General features: G+C 49.4%; 1 protein-coding gene and 1 long non-coding RNA gene across 8 annotated transcripts in view; one reads left to right on the top strand and one right to left on the bottom strand.

The window, feature by feature from the left end:
- Positions 1-9,065, top strand: part of LOC132354058 (uncharacterized) — a 172,944-nt gene extending 163,879 nt beyond the window's left edge. For 2 of the 5 annotated variants that reach the window (XR_009499163.1, XR_009499167.1), the window contains exons 4-8: positions 1,501-1,688; positions 2,007-3,667; positions 4,160-4,243; positions 5,309-6,005; positions 6,094-9,065. This is a non-coding gene — a long non-coding RNA (uncharacterized LOC132354058). The remainder of the gene's footprint in view (positions 1-1,500; positions 1,689-2,006; positions 3,668-4,159; positions 4,244-5,308; positions 6,006-6,093) is intronic. The other 3 variants (XR_009499165.1, XR_009499164.1, XR_009499166.1) reach the window with 3 other exon arrangements.
- Positions 946-20,754, bottom strand: part of ZFHX3 (zinc finger homeobox 3) — a 251,991-nt gene continuing 232,182 nt past the window's right edge. For all 3 annotated transcript variants that reach the window (XM_059905642.1, XM_059905643.1, XM_059905644.1), the window contains exons 8-10: positions 13,862-13,964; positions 7,178-12,580; positions 946-3,129 (exon numbers count right to left, since the gene is read on the bottom strand). In XM_059905642.1, coding sequence (XP_059761625.1) covers positions 1,502-3,129; positions 7,178-12,580; positions 13,862-13,964 — 7,134 coding nt within the window. In that variant the 3' untranslated portion in view covers positions 946-1,501. The remainder of the gene's footprint in view (positions 3,130-7,177; positions 12,581-13,861; positions 13,965-20,754) is intronic.

Raw genomic sequence — 20,754 nt, 5'->3', positions numbered from 1 at the left:
GCATGAAATTTCTTTTTCTGAGAGAGGAAAGAAAACAAAACAAAAACACAGAAACCAAACCCCTAACCAAAAACTTTTATAGAAAAGAAAAGCACACAGCCCAATTACACAAACCGAAACAAATGCTTTAGTTTAGGAAAAGAATATTTGAAGCATCTACCAAACAAGGAGGGGGAAAAAAGGGTGAAAAGAAAAACCAAAGGAAGGATAAATAAAAAATAAATGTACAAGGCTAACAGACATAGGTAACTAGAATTATATGCCTTTAAAAAGTTTCAACTCCCCAACCAAAAATAATCTGTGAGGATCCTAATGACCCCTAGAACCCTTTGAAATTCTTTCTTTAGTTTTATAAAATAATTCTGCAGCTACCCTCTAAGAAACGAAGGCAGCTACCTTAAGTGGGAGATTATAGGGTGGGAGGAGGAAAGAGAAAGTGGAATTAAGGGACAAAGGGGGAGAAAAGCTTAGGTGAATCAACAGATTGCAATCTATCTGCTAGGAATGAACAAGACAACATCAAATGAGGAGCTGTCAGCTGGACCATACAAAAAGCTAAATGTACACAAAAGGTTTTTTTTTTTTTTCCTTTTAAATCTACCATACTGCTTCAGTTCATTTCCAATGCAACAATCTACTCAACACCAAAAATGGTCATATCTATCATAAATACAGAAAGTCAGTTTTTAAAACTTATTTTTTTAAGCTACAAGTCCTCAACACTCTGTGTGTGGGTTTTTTTTTTTTTTCTGAAAGTGGGAGTGCTTAACTTTTCCCCTTGAAATTGGCTTCAGCAGAAAAGCTATCCTTAAAATCCCCAGAAAGCTAAAGCAGTTCACATTGTTTTTCTCAAATACTTTCTGCCCGTTTTTAAATTAACAAAACAAAAAATCTTTTCTGGAACGAAAACAAAAACCAAAAAAAAAAAAAAAAAAAACCCCCAAAAATAATATATATAAAACAATGATTCTGAAAACAGAACAAAGTGTGAGCCATTGACCTGAGAATAAAAAGACATTACATTTCTTTTTTTCTTTTAGCAAGCCATTGGTATCTGAATGCTAAGATAGCAAGAAATTTAAAACTGTAACAAGGTGGACTGCTTTCCCATACAGTGCATGCCGGGCTCCTCTGTGCTATCAACGTGGGGCATTTAGTGAAAAGGGGCAAATATACAAGGGGTTTAAGCTCCAAAGACATAGGGAGGCCCTGTGGACTTCTGTTTCCCAGACCAATAGTACCTTCAAAAGGACACAATGTAACAGGGTTAAGTTTTTTCTTTTTTTTTTTAATATTAGAAAAGAAAAGACAAGAATGTAAAATCACCGGCATAGATAGGTATATGGGAAAACAACCCACGCTTTTTCTTTTTTTTCCTTTTTTTTTTTTTTTTTTTTTTTTGGTTAGAAGCTTTGGAATTGCAGTTAGTCTATTTTTGAAATTGGTTTGTTATTAATTTTTTTATTTAAATTCATTTGTTTGTATTGTTCATCTTCAAAGCTTACAATCTGAAGGTGTCCGTTCCTACACTGGTCAGACCACTGTCCTTGGGGCAGCTGGGGTCTTTGGGACCCTCCACCGGGCTCGCCGGTCCGTCGGACTTTTGGCTGAGATCCGTGTCAGACTCCTCCGAATAGTCGTCTGTTGGCATCGAGGGCTGAACCCCTGAGGTGCTGCATGAACTTGAGGTAACCGTTGAAGATGAGGAGAGAGGAGGAAAAGAAGGGGGCTTCGCGGCCGAAGCCCGGGAGACCACTTGCGGCCAAGACTTCCTGGAGGCGTGGGGGGAAGCGGAGGACGAGGAGGGGGCGGCGGCCGACAGGGGAGGGGGGCTGTCGTTTGAGTGAGCGGCAGACTGCGAGGTAGATGCGGTGCTAGGATCGGGGAAGCAGGCAGAGTGAGGTAATAAACTAGGGTGCTCTTTGGCGTTTCTTGCTGCTCTCGTGATTGTTCTGTGTTTGTGCAAGGCCGACTCGAGATGTTGACTCAGAGCTTCCTCCCCACAGAGCGCGCTCTCGCACGCCAGGCAGTGGTACGAGCCGCCGCCGCTGCCGCTGCCGCCGCCGCCCGTGGGGACGTGAAGCACCATCTCTTGCAGGTTCACCACAGACTGGCCGAAGAAGCAGAGGGACTTCAGGTGGCTCCTCGCCGCCTCCTCGTCACTGAAGCCCGCCTGGCACTTGCGGCAGACCAACTTGTACTGCACCTTTGGAACGATGAAGGGGTCGTAGAGGGAGTCCGCACTTTTGCTTTCTGCTTCTGGCTCTTCGGGGGGTTTCGGCAGGAGGGGGGACACCTCACGGGGTGCGTTTTTCTGCTCTTCTGGTCTGGGGGATTCTTTGGCAGGGTCTTTGTCTGGGGAAGCAGCCCCCTGGGGGACTGGGGTTTGGCTTGCTTTGGGCTGCTGCACTTTTTGCTGCTGCAGCTGCCGCTGCTGCTGCTGCTGGATGGCCTCCTGCAGACTCTGCTGGTATTGCTGGTACTGCTGCAGTAGGGAGCCCGGGGACAGCCCCATCAGGGCCTGCGACAGCGCAGGGCTGTAGGGGAACAGGCCTTCCATGCCGTACATAGGCTGCAGGTACCCGCTCTGCAGGGCGCCGGGGATCTGGGGGGCGTAATAAGGAGAGAAGCCTGGTACAAAGTAAGGGAGGAACTGGCTCGTGAGCAACGCTGTGGGGTCCGAAGTCAAGGCTGCCTGCAGGGCCTGCAGCTGCGCAGGGTCCACTGCATACTCCATGGCGGGCAGCGGTGCTGAGATCGTGGCTGTGGCCGCCGTGGGCGCCTCTCCTTTCTCCTTCTTGGGGACGGGCAGGGGTTCCCCTTTCCCTTTGTGTGCCTTTTCCTTCTCCTTTCCCTTCTCACCGTCTCTGTCCTTGCGTTGCTGTTGCTGCTGCTGCGGCGGGAGCTGCGGCGCGGGTGGTGGCTGGGCTGCTGGCGGCGGCGGCTGCGCCTGCGGCGGCTGCGGTTGGGGGCTTGGCAGAGGGGCCGTCGCCGTGGGGGCCTGTGCTGGGGTGGGGGAGCTCAGCGACGCTGAGGGCGGTTTATTTGGTAATCCAGACGTGGGGAGGCCGGGGGAAGGAACTGTTGTGCTGGGCAGACCCATCAAGTTCGGTTTAGGAGACGTTAAAGCTGAAAGGAATGGAGACAGAGAAATCACGTGTCACTCTGGGGTGCTGAGGCTGGTGCTCAAGATGTTTCACCTGTGTCACTGGCACAGGGTCTAAGAGCTCAAGGTTTGAACTTGGAGGATCCTGTTGATCCAACGGCTTTCCCGCCAGGCCCAGGTTGGATAGCCGGTATTCTAATCCGGGCCCAGCCCTGGGTCAGCTCCCATACCTCCCATACCAGCTAAACAACTTCCAACACCTTCTGCCCAACGTGCCACACCCATCCCACTCGGTCATGTTTTCTCTGCTGTGCTCCCAGCTGCCATTCACTCTGCCCAAGGCAATTAGTCTGGAGGCCCCCAGACTAGCTGCTGCCAGCCGGGACCCATCTGAACCAATGGCCTTCATCAAAAGCCCCACAGAGATAGTACGGTCAAGAGGCCCCACCAGAAGCTGTCTGGAGAAGAGAGCGAAAGCAAGAAACCCGGCCAGGCACCAAGACCACCTGAACAAACACAACAGGCTCTACACATGTGCCTCTCTGACCTCCACTGCTGCAGGTGAATGGATGTGTTAGGAGGGCACAGAGAGGAGGAGCAACGGGAAGAAATGAAAACAATCCATTCAAGGTCAACAGTGGCACTGCTTTGGCTCAGCTGATCTGCTTTAACAGATCTGCTGAAAAATGTAACCACCTAGGAATAGGATTCTGTAGTCCACCGGAAAAATGAGCATTTTCTTCTCCTGCCCCTATTTGAATGACTGACATACAGGAGGATTAGGACTGCAGATGCTTGAGAGAGCAGACACAGGAAGAGGAGAAAAGCAATGTCAAAGTGCTGGCACCAGCAATTCCTAAGACATCACAACCTACCCCAGGCACCACTGCTTATGGGTGGCAGACCATGTCACCAGGCGCACGCAGGGCACAGCCCCATCCTCAGTCACACTCAGGCCTAATCTACCACTACCTGTAAAGCCTTCACCCAGTCCCAGAGCCTAACCTCCTCCCTGACCCATAACTATCTCCTGGGTTGAATCTTTTGTTTCAGGGTGATGGAGGGCTGCTGCTGGTTCATGAAGACTAGCAAGGTGGCGGTGAAGGACAGCACTGACCACATCCAAGACCCTAGACGGTATGCATCCCTTCTCTTCAGAGGACACCAAAATGTAAAATCAGAAATCCCACAGCCCCTCACTACTTTATCTGGACCACCTTCAGCAAGAAAGCTGGGGTGGGGTTCCAAACAAGTCACTGTCTTCATGAGAAAAAACACTCTGAAGCCCAACCCACGTGAAGACAATGTTGATTTCTGGCTCCAGTGGTGCAGTATTCCCTGGGCTATCACACTGCATTAAAAAACCCTCAGATTTTGGGTGAAGAGAACAAGGTTGCCTCAAGTTGCCAGTCCCAGAAATAACAGGCATTAACTTTTGGATAGCCAAGTAGGATGCTCCCCTCAGCATCACATAACATCATTAATTTACTCTTCCAAAATGGCAGAAAGGGACCACTGAAATTAAGTCACCCAATTTCCTGAATGCACTTAAGGGACTGAAATCAGAGGAGAAGATGTGTGTGACTTAGAAAAACTCAGTAAAGGCTTGTTGGTTAAAGTGGCACAAAGCAGATTATGAATTCCAACTTGGGACATGGCTTCGTCTATTTCTAGGCAACAGGCTTGCTCCAAGTTTTAGGTTGGAGCTGTAGCCAGAGCCAAATGATCAGTGGGGCAGAGAAGGAACCGCCTATTGATCTCCCCATCCCTCTGGCATCAGGCTTCCAGAGAAGAACTGACTTTCCCTATCTTGAACTGACAGTGCACAAAAGAGATTCAATTTTAAGAAACATGTACTGAACCTCTGCTATTTACCAGGCTCTGCACTAGCCATGTGAGATAAAGTAGCTCAATACATTCTCACAATAATTCTGTGGCTTTGGTTTTCTCATCTGTAAGATCAGAACCAAACAAGCCACTTCATCCCCCTGAGGCTGAGTCACGTACTCCTGGAGTCGGACTGACGAGGTATGGACCGTGGCTGACACACATCGCCGTGTGATATTGGGCCTATTAGTTGACTGCTTGGAACCTCAGCTTTCCACAGTAGATGGATGTAGGGATTAAATGGAAGCTCATATGGACAGAGCTTACCATTGGGCCTGACATATTAAACACAAGTTCTTTCTTTCCTAATTCCAGATGCAGTGCTCCTGGGAGCTGTGGTACAGTCAGACGGTGGTAACTGGGGCGGGCCTGGCTGCCTTGAATGATTAAGAGCATATCTGTCCTCCTACCTGGAGTCAAGTGGTCAGAACCTGAGTAGCACGAAACATACACCTGTTGACTGACTGGCTCATACTGGCTGCTGTGGAAGGAGTACAGAGCACTGGGAGCCCAGAGGCCTTCAAGGGAGTAATAGCACCGGGAGCCCGGCTCCTACCCTAGCTCGTTGAATGGTCTTGACCTCTCTGGGCCTCAGTTTTCTCATCTGTAAAACAAGGGGAATAGACCAGACATTTTGATTCTAATATTTTCACATTACTATGAAATGTTGGGCCTTCCCAAGCCCCTCTTCCAAGGTCCCAGGCTGCAAGGGAAGCTCAGTGCCCAGCCACCTTCCATAGTCGCTTTCTTGGCTTACGTCTAGCTGACTTTTAACATCATTCTGTGACATTACTTGCCAGCACATGTAAGCAACGACTTCTAAATCTTAATGCTTTCTTTTCTTGTTCTTCTCTTTGGTTAAGAAACTGGGATCTGGAATGTGGTAGCCCCTCACGTTCTGTAAAACACTGCCAAAATTATAAAACTTGGATTTAATTCAACCAGAAACCAGGGCTGCTCTGGGAAGCAGCAGAACCACTTCAACCCCTGGGAACAGGGCCATGTTTTGAAGGTAAGGAGGCACTCTGAGGGGCTCTCCTTTGGTGAATGTGTACTGGTCAACACAGGCTGTGGAGGGACCCCGCTAACTTGTGCCTCAGTCTCACAGGATCCTGGAAGTGAAAGTCCAATTTAGGGAAGACAGCTGGATTCAGAGAAGACGGGTGTGGGCAGAGGAGGAGGAACAAGAGAGGTACACAGGAAGAACCGCGGCACTCCCTACGAAGTGGAAAAATAACTACCAAGTACGTGACTCTGAATTAGAAAGGGAAACGGGCAGAAGAAAACGAAGGTGTGTTACCATTAACATTTTTGTCTGTCTAGAGGACTATAACATGTCATAATTCAGAACCACAGTGCCCAATACGAGTTCCTGGTCAGTGCATTCCAGTACAAAGGCAGTCTAATTAGAAACCAGGGACTTCCCTGACAGTCCAGGGGTTAAGACTCTGTGCTTCCACTGCAGGGGGCACAGGTTCGATCCCTGGTCGGAGGACTGAAATCCCACATGCCGCGTGGTGCAGCCCAAAAGCAACCAACCAACAAACAAAAAACACTAACATTAACACCCTATTTCTGACTGGAAGAGAACCCCAGGGGTAAGGCTCTACCGTATGAGAGCGTCTTCCTGGTAGCATCTCTCCTGCCAGAGCACGTCTCTGAAAAAGGAGGTGGGACCACAGAGGAAGGCAAAGAGTTGATTTAAATTCTCTTGAACCAATTTCCAGAAGGCACAATCCAGGATTAGCTAGACATTCAAATGTTTTATATTTTCAACAGACATCGAGATGGGATCTGCATTTCCACAAGGACTGAATGGAAGGGTCTATAATGGAAACTGCTGTCTTGAAAATACCCCATGATCTAGTACGCCAGAACCCTGAAGTTCATGCCTATAACACACACCCTGGTGGTGTTACTGAACACCAGGCACGAGAATGGTTTCAGGAGCCTGTTCCAACCACAAGGTCCCCATCCTTGAACTGGCAAGTCAAAGAGTCATGTACACCATAGCTCTAGGGAGACTCAGTGGAAGGGACCTGAGGTTTTACACTGCTGTTAGAGAACTAGAAAAGGGAAGCTTCCTATCAGGCCAACACTCGGAGGTTTTGTGTGGTAGCCATAGAACAAGCGCTAATTGGGCGGCTATTTAATACTGGGAGAGTCACCAGGAGCAGAACCCACCTGTGTTGGATGGAGTAAAGCCGGGCAAGGAGGGGCTGTTGAGGCCGGGGAGCAACACGGGCGGAATGCCCTGGATGGCCGGATATGCTGTCGGAAGGTTGAGAGCCTGAAGAGGGGCGTTGTCAAACATCCCTTGCTGCTGCGCTGCCAGTCCGAGGACCTCATTGGCCTTTTTGATCCGGTCCAGCTCTTGTTGAGCCATCAGCTGACGTACAGTGGCTGGGTCAAAGTATTCTTTCTCCTTGTCCAACTGGCTTCCAATGGTGTCTTTAACTTTGGAGATATGCTGTTGGGAAAAGATATGGTCACGTACAGACAGCCGAGCGCTGTACTTGATGCCACACAAAGTGCACTCTGTTTTGGGTCCCTCGTAACTTGTTTGGTTTATACCAAAATGCTTGGCCATGCTTAACTTGGACTTCTTTTCTTTTGCCCGGGCATTCTGGAACCAGACCTGAACCACTCTCTTTGGCAGTCCAATGTCATTGCCCAGGACTTCACACTCTAGCATGGTGGGTGTCCTGTAGTCATTAAAGCATGACTTGAGGACCTTCAGCTGCAGATTGGTCATCTGAGTGCGAAAACGTTTCTGCCCGGGCCTATCCCCACTGTCTCCAGATTTGCCCGCTGACCCACTTGCACCAGGGCTTGGGGAGCAGGGGTCTGCAAGGCTCGAGGTTTCACTGTAGTCCACTGTACCTTCATTGTCATATTCCTTGCTGTAAAAGCTCGGGGCTGGGCTGACCAGACCGGATGACAACCGATCTTCATACTCGGACATTGCCATCATGGCTGCTTTGGTCAACCCTTCACTGGGCGCGGAAGAGGATTTGGTTTCAGTTGCTATTCCCGTCGCACTGTCGTTATCCGCGTTGCCCTCGTCTCCAGTAGTGGTATCTGTGATCGCTGTGTTGACTGAGGAACAGTCGTCGTTGTCCAGCTTAGTTTGGTCAAAGTTTAGATTAACTGAGGACATGGAAGGGCTTTCAAAGTCTTCAATCCCTTCCACCTTGATGGAAGAAGGGCTAAGAAGAGTTCTAGGAGACAACTCCATGGTTTTGCTCACAGGTGAGAGGGGAACACCTTGGCCATCACTACTGCTTGGGGGTAGGTGGGAAAAGCTAGTTCCATCAAAAATATCTCCTTTCATCTGGAGTCCCCCATCGCAGTCTAAGAGCATCGCAGACAGAGTTAGGTTGTAGCCAGCTCTCTTGGCTTCATGCCAATGACGGGACCGGATATGAGCCTCCAGGGCAGTCTTGGCTTTGAAGAGCGCTCTGCAAAAAGGGCATCTCCTGTGGGCCTGGGCTGGGCCCACAGCCCTGAACTGTCCTTTCCGTTCCCGGGCTCGGGTGTTCTGAAACCAGACTTGTACCACGCGTTTCTTCAAACCCACCTCATGCGCAATGTGATCCAACATCTTTCGAGTTGGATTGGAGTCCAAGAGATACTTTTGGTAGAGAATTTCTAGCTGTTCTGGTGTAATAGTTGTCCTCAAACGCTTGTCTCTCTGAGGTTCTTCTCCTCCCGTCCCACTGTCATTCTCTCCAGGGCTGGCACTGGCCTTTTCCTCCAGCTTCCTCTTCAGAGTGTTCATCGTGGAGGTGGGAGTTGAAGGGGAAGTGGCCGAGCTTGCCGGAATCTGAGGTATGGCCCCAGAGAGCAGCTGGCTTGCCAGCAGTGGGTTACTAGGGTCAAACAGCATGAAAGGCATATCCAGGGACCTGTCCAGAAACTGGGGGTGGAGGAACTGGTTCTGCGCGCTCAGGAAGTGAAGCTGCTGGTGCTCCTGCCAGTGCTCGAACGACGGAAACGCCAGCTTGCACTGCTCGCACTGGTAGGGGATTAGCTGAGGAGGTAGGTTGGCCAGCTGCTGAGGAGTTGACGTGTGGAGGGGCTTCAGGGGCAGGTGGGAGAGCTGGGAGGGACTGGGGCTCGACTGGGGTAAGGGGCACTGAGGGGGTGGCGCTTGCGGAGGAGGCTGGGGCAACGGAGCGGGGGACGTCAGCTGCGGGAGCTTTTGCTGGGCTGCATTTGTCTTCTGCTCGGGCTGCTCTTGCAGCTGCAGCTCTGCCTTTGGTTGTCCTTGCTTTTCTTGGGTCTGGTTTGGCTGGGCACTGGGAGGTTCAGCCTGCTTTGGTTTCTCATCACTCGCCTCTGGTTTTGAACTGAAGGTGGCCAGTTCGTCAGCCTCTGATGTAAGCTGCAAGAAAGCAGCGGAAGCTGTATTGGCCGTTGGTGCTGGGGTGCTGTAAGCCTGGGAGGGCATCGGGGTGCTGCACGAGGAGCTGGTGGGCGTCAGGATTTCCATGGCGTCCATGGAATCCTCGTTTTGGCTGTCATCCTGCCCCTCCTCATCCTCATCCTTGTAACACAGCTTCTTCTGGTGCTTGATGAGATCAAAGATGCGCTGAAACACCAGGCTACATTTTTTGCACTGGTAGTTCAAGTTGCTCGTTCGAATATACCTATCATTTGTAAGTTCCCGCCGCTCTCCGTCTTTGCCCTCTCCCTGATTCTCGTAATTTTTCCTGGCCTTCTGTCGGGCGTTTTGAAACCAGACCACTATGACTCGGGTTGGAAGGTTCAGTAAATTAGAGAGTTGCTCAAATTCATCGTCCTTGGGGTAAGCATTGGCATCAAAGAAGTCCTGCAGGACCCTCAGCTGGTAGTCAGTAAATCTTGTTCTTGAAGACCTCTTGCTCCCCCAGTACTCCTGCTTCTGAGGTTCTGGCGAAGGGGGCCGCGAGTCGATCTTGAGCTCCTCCAGGCTGGTGATGGGAGGGTTGCTGAAGTTGTAAGGGGAGTCCTTGTTACGCTGCCGCTCTTTGAAGAGAGTGTTTCTGAACCAGTGCTTGATCACTTTCTGGGGCAACCCGGACTTGTCTGCCATCTCTTTGATCTGCTCTTCACTGGGGGAGTTGTTAATGTCAAAATATTGCCGCAGGACTCGGAGCTGGTCATCCGTGATCCTGGTGCGAGGCCTCTTATTCTGCTGCTGGAGCAGACTTGGATTGAGCTGATGCTGGTAGAGCTGGGCCAGGTCCGCAGGCAGAGGCTCCACAGGTCCAAGCTGAGGGGGCAGCTGGGCTGGCAAGCTCTGCAGCGGCATCGTCTGCATCATCAGTGGCGAGAAGATGGGCAGCTCCATGGGCATGGAGAGCTGGGTGAGCGGCACGGACGGCTGGGCCGGCGCAATCGTGGGCGAGGTGATGGGTGGCGCTGACACGGGGATGGCTGGTGTGGAGGCCGGCTGGGGCGGCGCTGCCGGAAGCGGGGGTGGCGGTGGGGGCGGGGGCGGCGGGGGCGGCTCGGGGGTCTGAGGCCTCAAGGGGTACAGCTTGTCGTAGTGCTCTCGGTACTGTCTGGCAAACCTCTCCAGCTGTTTAAAGGGAAAGTAATTCTGGTGAACATGCTCTTGATGACTCTTTAAAATCAAGATGTTCGAGAACAACTTGCCACAGGAGTCACACTCGAGCTTTTCCGGATTCTCCCCCTGCTCAGTCTTCCCGTTCTTCTTCTGTACCTTCTGCTTGTTCTCGTTGTACTGAATGACCAGCTCAAAGCCAAAGTTCTCCAGCAAGGCCTTGGTGGCGTTCCCTCTGGCGTCCGAGGCGATGCGAGGAGGGAGCATGGAAGGCTCACAACTACCCCCTGGGGCCAATTCTTTCTTCTCTTTGGCCTTCACGGCATCTGGCAGTGATTCCTTTGGTCCCGAGTTGCCCTCTCCCCCCTCAGCACCGTCCCTCTCTCTCTGGCTTTCTTTTTCCTTTTCTTTGATGACCAATTTGTTTTTCTTCTCGATGTGCTGGCTGGGCTGTAGGAGGGCAGAGTGACTCTGGGGCAGAGAGAGCTGGCTCTGCTGCTGCTGCAGGACCTGCTGATGGCCCTGCTGCGGGACCTGCACCTGTGCCTTCAGCTCTTCCAGCAAGCCTGGGCCTGCCCCCGTCAGCGCCAGCGCCCCGCCCGTCACCGGCAGGCTCACCTCGGGGCTGAGCTGGAACTCGGCGCTGGGGATGTAGAAGGGGAAGAGGAGATGCTGCTGCTGCTGCAGCTGCAGCAGGGTCTCCGTGGCCATGGGGAAGTGAGGAAGGAGGGTGGGGCTAAACAGCTGGGACTGGATCAGGGCCGCCTGCTGCTGCAGCTCCTGCTGCAGGTGAGCTTGAACTTGGGCCTGGGCCAGGGTCTGTGCTTGCTGCTGCTGCTGCTGCCTGGATGTGATCATATCTGCCAGCTTCTTCCGATTGGCTTCCTTGGGCTCTGAAGGGGAAGCGGTGTTGGCACCGCTGGGATTCCCCAGGGGCGGCATTCCTCCGCTTTCAGTGGGCACTTGGCTCAGTAAGCTGGCGCTTGGAGCAATGCCAGCACTGCTTGGGTTGGTGGTGGTAAAGGTGTTACTGGTGCTCACAGGACTTGGGGTGGAGGAGCTCAGGGAGACGCTGCTGCTGTTCGCGGTGCCATTGCTGCTGCCACTTGCAGCCTCCAGCTTGGCTGCCCGGGCCTTGGTTTGATGCAACACAGACCTCATGTGGATCTCCAGCGTGGAGCTCTGGCTATAGGCCACGTTACAAGTGTTACACTTGAAAGGTTTGTTGTCAGGGCTGCTGGTGGGTTCTGGCTGACCAGCTGCCGATTCCTGAAGGGCTCTCTTCAACTTATGCAGGTGGGAGACAGAATTGTAGTGCACTAGCAGGATGTTCTTCTGAGTGAAAGATTCCTTGCAGACGGTACACTTGTAAGGGCGAGAAGGGTCTAGAAATTTTTCCATGGTGAAGTTGGGGCCTTTTCTGAAAGGTAGAGCTCTCTTTGGCTCTGAACCCGAGTCTTCTTGTACCGACCCAGAGTCACTGCCCGTCGGGCTCTGTTTATCCTCCAAGTCACTCTCTTCTTCCTTGTCTTCCTCAACAATTATAGTATGGTCCTCGGCCAGGGTGGGGTCTCCCATTGCCAGGAGGTCTCCATTGGCCAGAAGGCCACCATAAAGCTGTTGGATGTCGGCCTCACTCAACTCCAGGTGGCTCGTCTCGAGGTGTTTTTTCAGAGCCTGGAAAGTTCGGAAACTGCGCTGACAGAGACAGCACATGGTGGCAGCTCTGATCACGTGGTACTGAGAGTGGAGCTGCAGCTTTTCCACGGTCTTGAAAGCCAGGCTGCACTGGTTGCAGCGGTACTTGTACACGTGGCGATCCGACACGGGCAGCTGAGGCCTCTTGGCGTGGACCTCATTGAAGTGCGCCTGGAGAGTGGCGGAAGTTTTGAAAACCTGGTTGCACCCCTTCTTCCAGCACAGGAAGCCTGAATCTTCTCTCACAGAGCCTGGGTCAGCAGGAGAGGGTTTCACATCGCCACTGTGTTCTGTGCTGGCAGAGGGCACGATGTTCTTTCCCAGATCATCTGAGGTTTCTGGAAAAAAAAAAAAATCAAGCCCAATGATAAAGAAGGCTTAGAGCTGTCTACCCAGCAAGGCCTCATGAACACAGAGTCTCATGATGAGGGAAATACCCAACCAACCTGCAGACACACACTCTCCACAGAGCCCCACACCGCTGAGAGCACGTGTTATATAAGCAGGTGCACAGGAATAGAGAAGAAGGAAAGGAAATACAAAAAGCCTCAACTGCTAGTAGGCCTATACCATAGCACAAATCTGTCTTTTAAACAATATTCATTTCAACTTCTCGAGAACTGGCTTGAAGGGATACCCCCTTTACATGGATCTGACCTATAGAATATGTGAATTAATGCTGTCCTAAGCTGTGGGGAATTTGTAAGAACCGCTATCCACTGTAATATAAGAAATTTGGGGACATGTATATATTTTTAGGCATTAAATCATTTCTTGTTATTACGTGACTTTTGACTGTCCTCTCTATTCAATAAGCAAAGAACATTCAAGTGGCCAATTATGAAAACACATTAAAACTTTTTTCTACAGTGAGATCATCACACCCATAAATATTCTGACCCTTTTTTGGGTCAGCTGTACACTGCCTAATATGGAAAAATCACAAGGGAGACACGGTGGGGCAGCAGTGTGGTGTAACTCTTCCCAACTTACTTAAACCTTAGCTGCTGACAGGGTGTCAAAGATGTAGGAGAGACTCATAAACAGAGGTCTAAGGCCCCGCCCAGCTAGGACCCACCGTGGGGCACCAGCAGCATCTATGCCTACAACAGTGTTCTTTCCAAATGCACCTCTCCGCTGCCCCCCATAAGGCACTCCTGGAAGTCTCAGAGAAGAGCTCTGTGCACAGATAGATAGCACCTAGAAAGACAACTAATCCAGTGCCCTGAGATCACCCATGTGCTCCACAGGTCCCTAATAATTAAGTCCTCGGAGAGGGAGTATTTGATGGCTTAGGGTGATACGTCATGGGTCTACTGGCTGACTCTCTGGTTAGTCACTTCCTCGCTGTATAGTCTAAGGGGACACGTGTCCACCAAAACCCCACTGGTTCTCACCTGGTTTTTTTCTCACTTCAAACCATACGAAGTGTGTACACAAATACATGCCAAGAACCCGAGTATCAAGTAGCTGACAACGGTGCCCCTCATCCCTTGCAAAGTTACGTTCAGCTTTTAGGAGTATCGTAAAGAATTCCTGGCACTCTTGCTCCATGAAAATTTTGGCCCCAGGTTTCATTTTGTTTACTCTTCTCAGGGGTCAAGAATAATGACACTAACCAGGCTGCTTTCCTGCCTCCTCCAAACTGGAGTTCCCGTCCCGATCTGGAACAGCCGCTGGGAGGAACAGGGTGCTGGGCATCGCCATCTCGGGGGTAGTCACCTGAAGGGCAAGCGGTAGAGAAGCGAGGAGAGCCAAAGGGCGAGGAAAGAGACACAAAATAGGGAAATGTGTTAAAATTATTTAATAAGCAAAATTAGCCTTCACCAGTGTAAAGCTGGAGGTGTCACTTTTCATAGCTCACTGAAGATTCATGTTTATTAGACAAAGCTCACATCCGTCAAAAGCGTTTCTACGGTTACATTCTGGACATAATTAGCAGTGCACACTTGAAGAATAATCTTATTATTAATATTTTTCCTTTATGCAGAATTTTGACTTTGATCACTGACAATGTTTTGTCATGGGCTGTGAAACTTCTTGTGCAACCAATTAGGTAGATAAGTTGAAAGGCCCACCTTAAGCTGCTGAAAACATAATAAGGGCCCTAATTAAATCATACCTAGTAAAGTACACTGTAATCTTGAAGCAGGGAGCATTGTAGTACTGTTTTCAGAATGTATTCAGGCAAGAAGAGGAGGGGAATAAGAGCGAAGGAAAGGGTGAGAAGAAGAGAAGGGAACAAAGGGAAGGCTAAGGACACGCAGACACACTGGCAGATTCTCCAGGAAACAACATTTTGTAACCCTTTACAAGCTGAGATCAAGTGCAGATGAGCATTTCTTATGACTCACTTCAGTCAGGATTTCTCCTGGGGTCTTTGCCTGAGGTACACAGCATCAGAGGGGACTTCTGGCCAGTGTCCCAGCCACAGAGGGTGCCCCGCACCCTACATTCTACAACAGGGCAGCCCCACCTTGGCCACGGCTGTTGTTTCCCAATACAGCGACTCCAGAATTAGCCTGGGTCAAAAGAGCTACAATTTAAGGTCAGATCTTTCGGCATTTATTTCTCCAGGCTTTCCTGCCATCTGGCCACAAGCTTGTCCAAACAAGTTATCATTTGCCCTCCATTAACGTGATAGGAGGCCCTCAATATCCAACATAAGGCTAAAAGGTTCTTCATTTAAGAAGAAGCAATATCCCTTTGCCTACTATAGGATGGGAAGGTAGTTGGCGATGATATTCCCAAATGAATTAGAAATCGTTCCCCGTTTGATGACAGCCTGAGAAGTAAACTGACCCTGAGGTTACAGGAACAGAAACTTACAGTCACCACTAACCTTTCTACATGGCGCCCAGCCCCACCTGGAGGCATTACTTTCCCATCAAACACAACTATTGAGATAGTATCTTCACTTGCTGTTACAAAGATTGGAACACCTAGATTACTGTTCAAAATTTAAAATATTTAAAATAAATGACTATTAATTTTTAACGGTTTGAGGATCCTGGCCTTGCTCAAGATCACTGCTGACATGTTCACTAGAATCATCCGTGGTAGGTTCCACTCCTAGAGGAAACTCAGACAGCTGTCCCCATAAATCCAAAAAGGTAACTCCTCGATACATTTCAGGGTATTAGGATAATCTCAGCAACCCGGATGCCCGTAGGTGCAAAAATTAAGCAACAGGCACTACGGAGAAGGGCTCTGAGAAACACTGCGTTTACGAAGAGCAGGTGCATGGCAGGTGAATGTGACACAGAATCCCTGCTCTCACAGACATCTGCACCCTCACACAAAGCTCGCCAGCAGCTGCTTACGGCTAGCTGTGGATGAATCGTTAGGAATGGAGCGGAGATTGCCAAACTCATTCCATCTATTTTCTTTTTAATAGAAAGCATTTCTGACCAGTGTGGTTGGGGAGTCCAGCGGGAATCCAAGAAGTGAAAGGTCACCGATTAATTTACAGTCCTCGACCGAGGGGAAGCACGAGGTTGGGGGCAAGAGGGGGAGAAAGGGAAAGGAAAAAAGACTCCCCCCACACCTCCTTTCTCGGCTGTAGCTGCGGGATCAGTCCTTTCCTGGGATCTTTAGGAATTATGAAAAATGAATCATGAGAAGTGAAAAAAAAAAAAAGCCCTACAGAGTAAAAAAGAATAAAATTATCTAACACCTCAGCTGCACATCATTATAGAAAACTGTGGGCTTTTTATACACATTACAGTAAGGCAGACATCCCCTCTAACAGACTCAGTACGACGGATCAGTAATTGTTTTCATACACTTTAATTAGAAAAACTCAGATGGCTATGAATAATAATGGAAAAGAGAGACTTTTGCACTTGAAAGGTTGAAGTCAATCAAGTGTGAATGACGGCAAAAAAGAAAGAAAAAAAAAGACACCAATTCATCAGCCCTCTGTTGTCTCGCCGCGACTTTAATCATAATTCCTGATTGGGATTCAAGAAGGCAGTAAGCAGCGGTTCTTTGTCTGCCTTCACCTTCCATCAATTAACTCTCCCCAAAATATAATCATCAACCTCACATGCTCCTCTGCATCTTAATCTGGGCCTCCAAACCTTAAGTCTTGCCTCATACGTGTTTACATAATTACTTCTATCTACCTGCATCTTCTCATCTATAGTGTACCCAACCTCTACCTCTCCCTGAAAACAAACAAAAAAGGTTTGGTATATAAAATCTTAATGGGCAAGAAATTCCCAAAAGGCAAAGAAGAAGACCCCTAAAGAGAATCCTAAGGATCTAGAAATTCTGGTGGGGTCTGTCTGCGCATGGGTCTGAACAGAGAGGTTGCGATGGAAGCCTCTTGGCTGTGCAGGACGCTGGAGGGCCCCACGTCAGCTCTCGGACGCTAATGTTCCCGTGTCTGTGTCCACTCCTCCCTCTCCTGCCAGCTTCTCAAGCTCATCACTCAAAGTTACCACGCTTTTTTGTAAAGAGCCAAAAATACGGTCCTGCCAATGGCTCACTGAGGAATTCTGCTCACGGAAGAAAATGAGAGTTGGCCAAAGGCTGAGTTCCTTCAATACTTGCCTTGGCACTCCTTGTTTCCCACTCATATCTGGCTGCCACACAGTGTGGAAGGTTGAGTCTATCCCAGCCAGCCTCTGAAGGACCGGCTGAAAGTCCGTGGGAAAGGCAGTCGCTCAACAGTGCTGGGCAGAGTTCTGTAAAGACCTTCCCTTTCACTAGGAGCGTCAGAGCATGCCAGTGTGTAAGAGGACAAAACCTGGCCACAGCGTCATAACCAAGCCACCCCAAACGTGCCCAAACCACAGAGACCCTCGGAGGACTAGATGCTGCCAGCAGCTCCCCTGCACAGACAGCGTACGCGGCATTACACATTCACTCTCTCTGCCCCAGCCCTCCCATCCACAGACTCAAAAGCCAAACAAAAAGTTTTAGGTTTGGCCAGACAATAGTACACAATCAGTCTAAACACCTATACTTCCTACACTGACATCCATGTAGATTGATTCTTCCAATAATCTTACACCCATAAACACTGAGTATGTTAAGTTACATTCCCCCATACTCTACTCATTAATGTATAGAGGGGACCTCAGACTATTAAAACAGACTTTTAACCAAAAGTCAAAGTTTTTCTGGTAAGAAAATTCAATTGCTTAGCGCCATTACTTCCTCAGAATGTGAGCCTCTCAAGATCGGTGGCCGTGACCACGCAAAGCAGCTCCGTGGTGATGATCTGGATACCACATGTGCTCCTCTCAGCCCTCTGAGCCAAGTCAAGCATGCAGAGTTGATGGGAACGTAGGAAGAAAATATCATCTGAACAGGTGCAGTACCTTCCTAACAAGTAAACAAGTCTCACATATAACTAGAGAAATGTGGAGTTCTGCTCTGATGCTGAAAATCTTCAAGTTCAAGCAATTCACACATATGACGATAGAAACAGAAGAGCTCCACACTGGTACTAAGAATCTTCACGCTTAAGCCATTCCAAAACAACTTAGTTGATGAGAAGGAAGGGCCTCAAATGACTCTGCTCATCCATTCATTTGACCATCATTCACTAAACTTTGTACAAGGTCCCCGTGCTGCACGCTTGTGAGACAGAGCAAGACCGGGTCCCTGTGTCCAAGAAGCTCACGTCCAGAATAACTACCCTTCTAGAGATCATAAACTCATTAGAAAATCTGATGAAAGTTGCAGGCTCCTAGAGAAAATACTTTTAAAACAAACTACTGTAGATAATTTCAGGAAATCACAGGCTCCCTCGAGGGAAATTCCTGGATTCAAGTTAATTGCCCTTGAACTACTAGGAAAGGTGACGTGGGTTTGTAAATACCTAGTTCCTACCTCCTGTTCAGTTCACCATTATTTTGGATTATGACTTAACTAACGCCTTTCAAGTTTCTATGAGGTGAGTGGGCCTGAAAGCCCCAAGGACACACCTTATAAAACCCAGAGTCTTAGATGCGGGTCTGGTCCCCACTGTGACATCTGGGAGGGGCCACGGATGTTGACTCTTTTTCGACAGAAGAAGCTGGAATTATAAGGAGCCCTCCCCACTCCTTGCTTTCTCTGGGTCATGGATATGAAATGGCCAAATACCACAACTTGAGCAGCCAAGGGGTATATACACTTCGCTAAATTCTTAACGGGACTGTTCATGCAAATTCACCTCTCAAGGCCACCCTCTCTGAGGTTAGATCAATGCAACCAACAAGTTCCACGTGCCGGAAAGCAAAGGTATTTTCTTAGAGCAAGTACTGAACTTGGTTTCTCTGAGACCCTCATCCCCACAGCCTTGGCACTGCTCGCCTGAGTAGAGCTTCTTTCTGAAAGGCTCTCTATTCCAAGTGAAAGTATACATTTGCCAAAACCTAGACTCCCAAGGAGACTCAAATCCTTCATATTTCAGTAAAAAAAAAAATAGAATGAAGAACCTCAGATGGAGGGAAAGAAAGAGGGAAAGCCTCAGACACAGGCCTTCCTGGCACAGACCTGGCCAGTCTCTACACCTTGTGAATGAGGCACTGGTCCTGTTCAAAAAACTGAAGCATGGAGTTAAAAGCCAACCGCTTCCAGAACTGAGCAGTCTAGCTAGTGGGGGATCCAAAGCCGACGGCGCCAGGGAGGGTCTGGCTGCTCACTTCCTCCCCTGACCTCGATGGCTGCCAGCTGGTCTCTGCACGTCTGCAGCCCGCAAGCCCAGCAACTCACGGCAGCAGAGAGAGCTGCAGAGGTTTCTCCCTCCTTTCCTTTACTACCTTCCAAATGTGCCAGGCTGGGCGCTGGACCACGGAGTCTACAGGGCTGTTTCTCTCTTTGTCTTGTCTCCCTTCTAAAATGTCTTCTATGTCGTTGTCTTATCTTTTTTTGTTTTTCTTAAACCTAAAACCCAAGAGGAAGAACTGTAGGGCCATATTAACAAGTCATATGGGCCAGAAACAAATGCAGCCCTGAACCAGATTTTAAAATCTAAGAATGAGAAAGACTGAAAAAGGAGGTAGGTGGGAGAACAGGAAACATATGAACAGTTCACACACACATACACACACAGTGAGTGAGAGAGAAAAAAGAGCTGAGAAGGGGACTGAATTGGAGAGAAAAGCTTCATTAGACTCGGAGAGGCAAGCAGCGGCAGTATACCAAGGTCACTTTTAATTTAGACCATCTAATTGGCAAACAGGCTCCAAATGGCTATCATCTCACAGGGCTTGGAATTAATGAAGCCCGATTATTTTCATTACCTTCCTCTGAGATGGAGACAAAGTGAGAGCTGGTACCCAAGTGGGTGCCATAGCCTCAGGGCCGCTGGCCACCCGAGAGCCCCCAGTGCAGGGGGGCCAAGCACAGCCAGCCTGATCTGGAGACTCGGATGCACAGGCACACGACGAGCAGAGGTAGATGCTGACCGAAAACATCACAGGAGACAGACAGCTGGGGCGGGCTGGGGGTGGAGGGGACCTGCAGGCAGTGCAGGTCCAGGAGCAGCCAAGGGGAATCCGTGCATGTACAAAACGTACAGAATAAGTAAGGACTACCAGAGGGCGTGAAGATGAAGGGCTAGAGAAAAAGGTGTTCCTGGGCTGCTCCAGAGCCAACCCCCCTTCTCTGCCATGAGGTCATACTTTGTTAAGTGATTGGGGAACAAAGACAGTTCCCCCGTATTAATGCGCCGGGATCCCAGTGGTGTGTCCTGCCACTCAGAAGGGCAGTGATCAATCAGAATAATTTAAGGCTACTGATATGCATTGTAGGTGGTCTCCCCCATTCTCATTTAGGGGCCAGAAACCTGTCCCCTATGCCCTCAACCCTCCTCCCCTAAAACCGTGAAAAAAAGGAGGGCACAAGCAGCAGCTCCCATATCCCCACCACCAATTTGGAATCTCGGACTTCTCTGTAAATAGGTGAGAATTCTATGGAACTGACACTGGGGGCGGGTCGCTCAGTTGGGTCTGGAGGGGCACCTGTCTCACCGCCTTAAGCTTTATAGATTTCCGTCTTTCATATGACGTGTGTAAAGACACCCTTTGGAGCTCTGTTTCCAATAGGCCAAGCAGAATGAAGTGGTATGGGTGCAGTTTCCATAGCTGAGGGCCAGAGCTGCAATTGTTCCCAGTGGAGAATATTTTTCAAGCCCCTTCATCGGTAAAAAGAAGGGGGCCCATGGAAGACACAGATATGAGATGCAGAGCATAAGCAAGCAGCTGTTACCATAGCAACAGACATATTAGACACTGCAGGTTCCTGAAAGCTGTCTGATAAGGTATTATTAAATGAAGCCTCCTCAAAACACTCTCCATTTACAACTGAACGGAAAGACATTGTATAGAAAGTAATCTATTTCCATTTATCAGGGTGGAATTTACTTTTAGAGAGACTGAAACCCAATTCAAGCCAGATCCTGGGACCTTGGACCCAGACAGCAAAAAGTATTTACCAGAATTTATAGCTTTAGATACCTTGGACATACCCCATGTCTGCCAGGAGTTGTCTGTTTGGTGGATTTTGCCGGGCT

The sequence above is a fragment of the Balaenoptera ricei genome, chromosome 19 (assembly GCF_028023285.1).
Source record: "Balaenoptera ricei isolate mBalRic1 chromosome 19, mBalRic1.hap2, whole genome shotgun sequence".
Classification (NCBI taxonomy): domain Eukaryota; kingdom Metazoa; phylum Chordata; class Mammalia; order Artiodactyla; family Balaenopteridae; genus Balaenoptera; species Balaenoptera ricei.
Note: the sequence above shows the minus strand (reverse complement) of the source record. Positions and strands in the feature narration are given on the sequence as shown.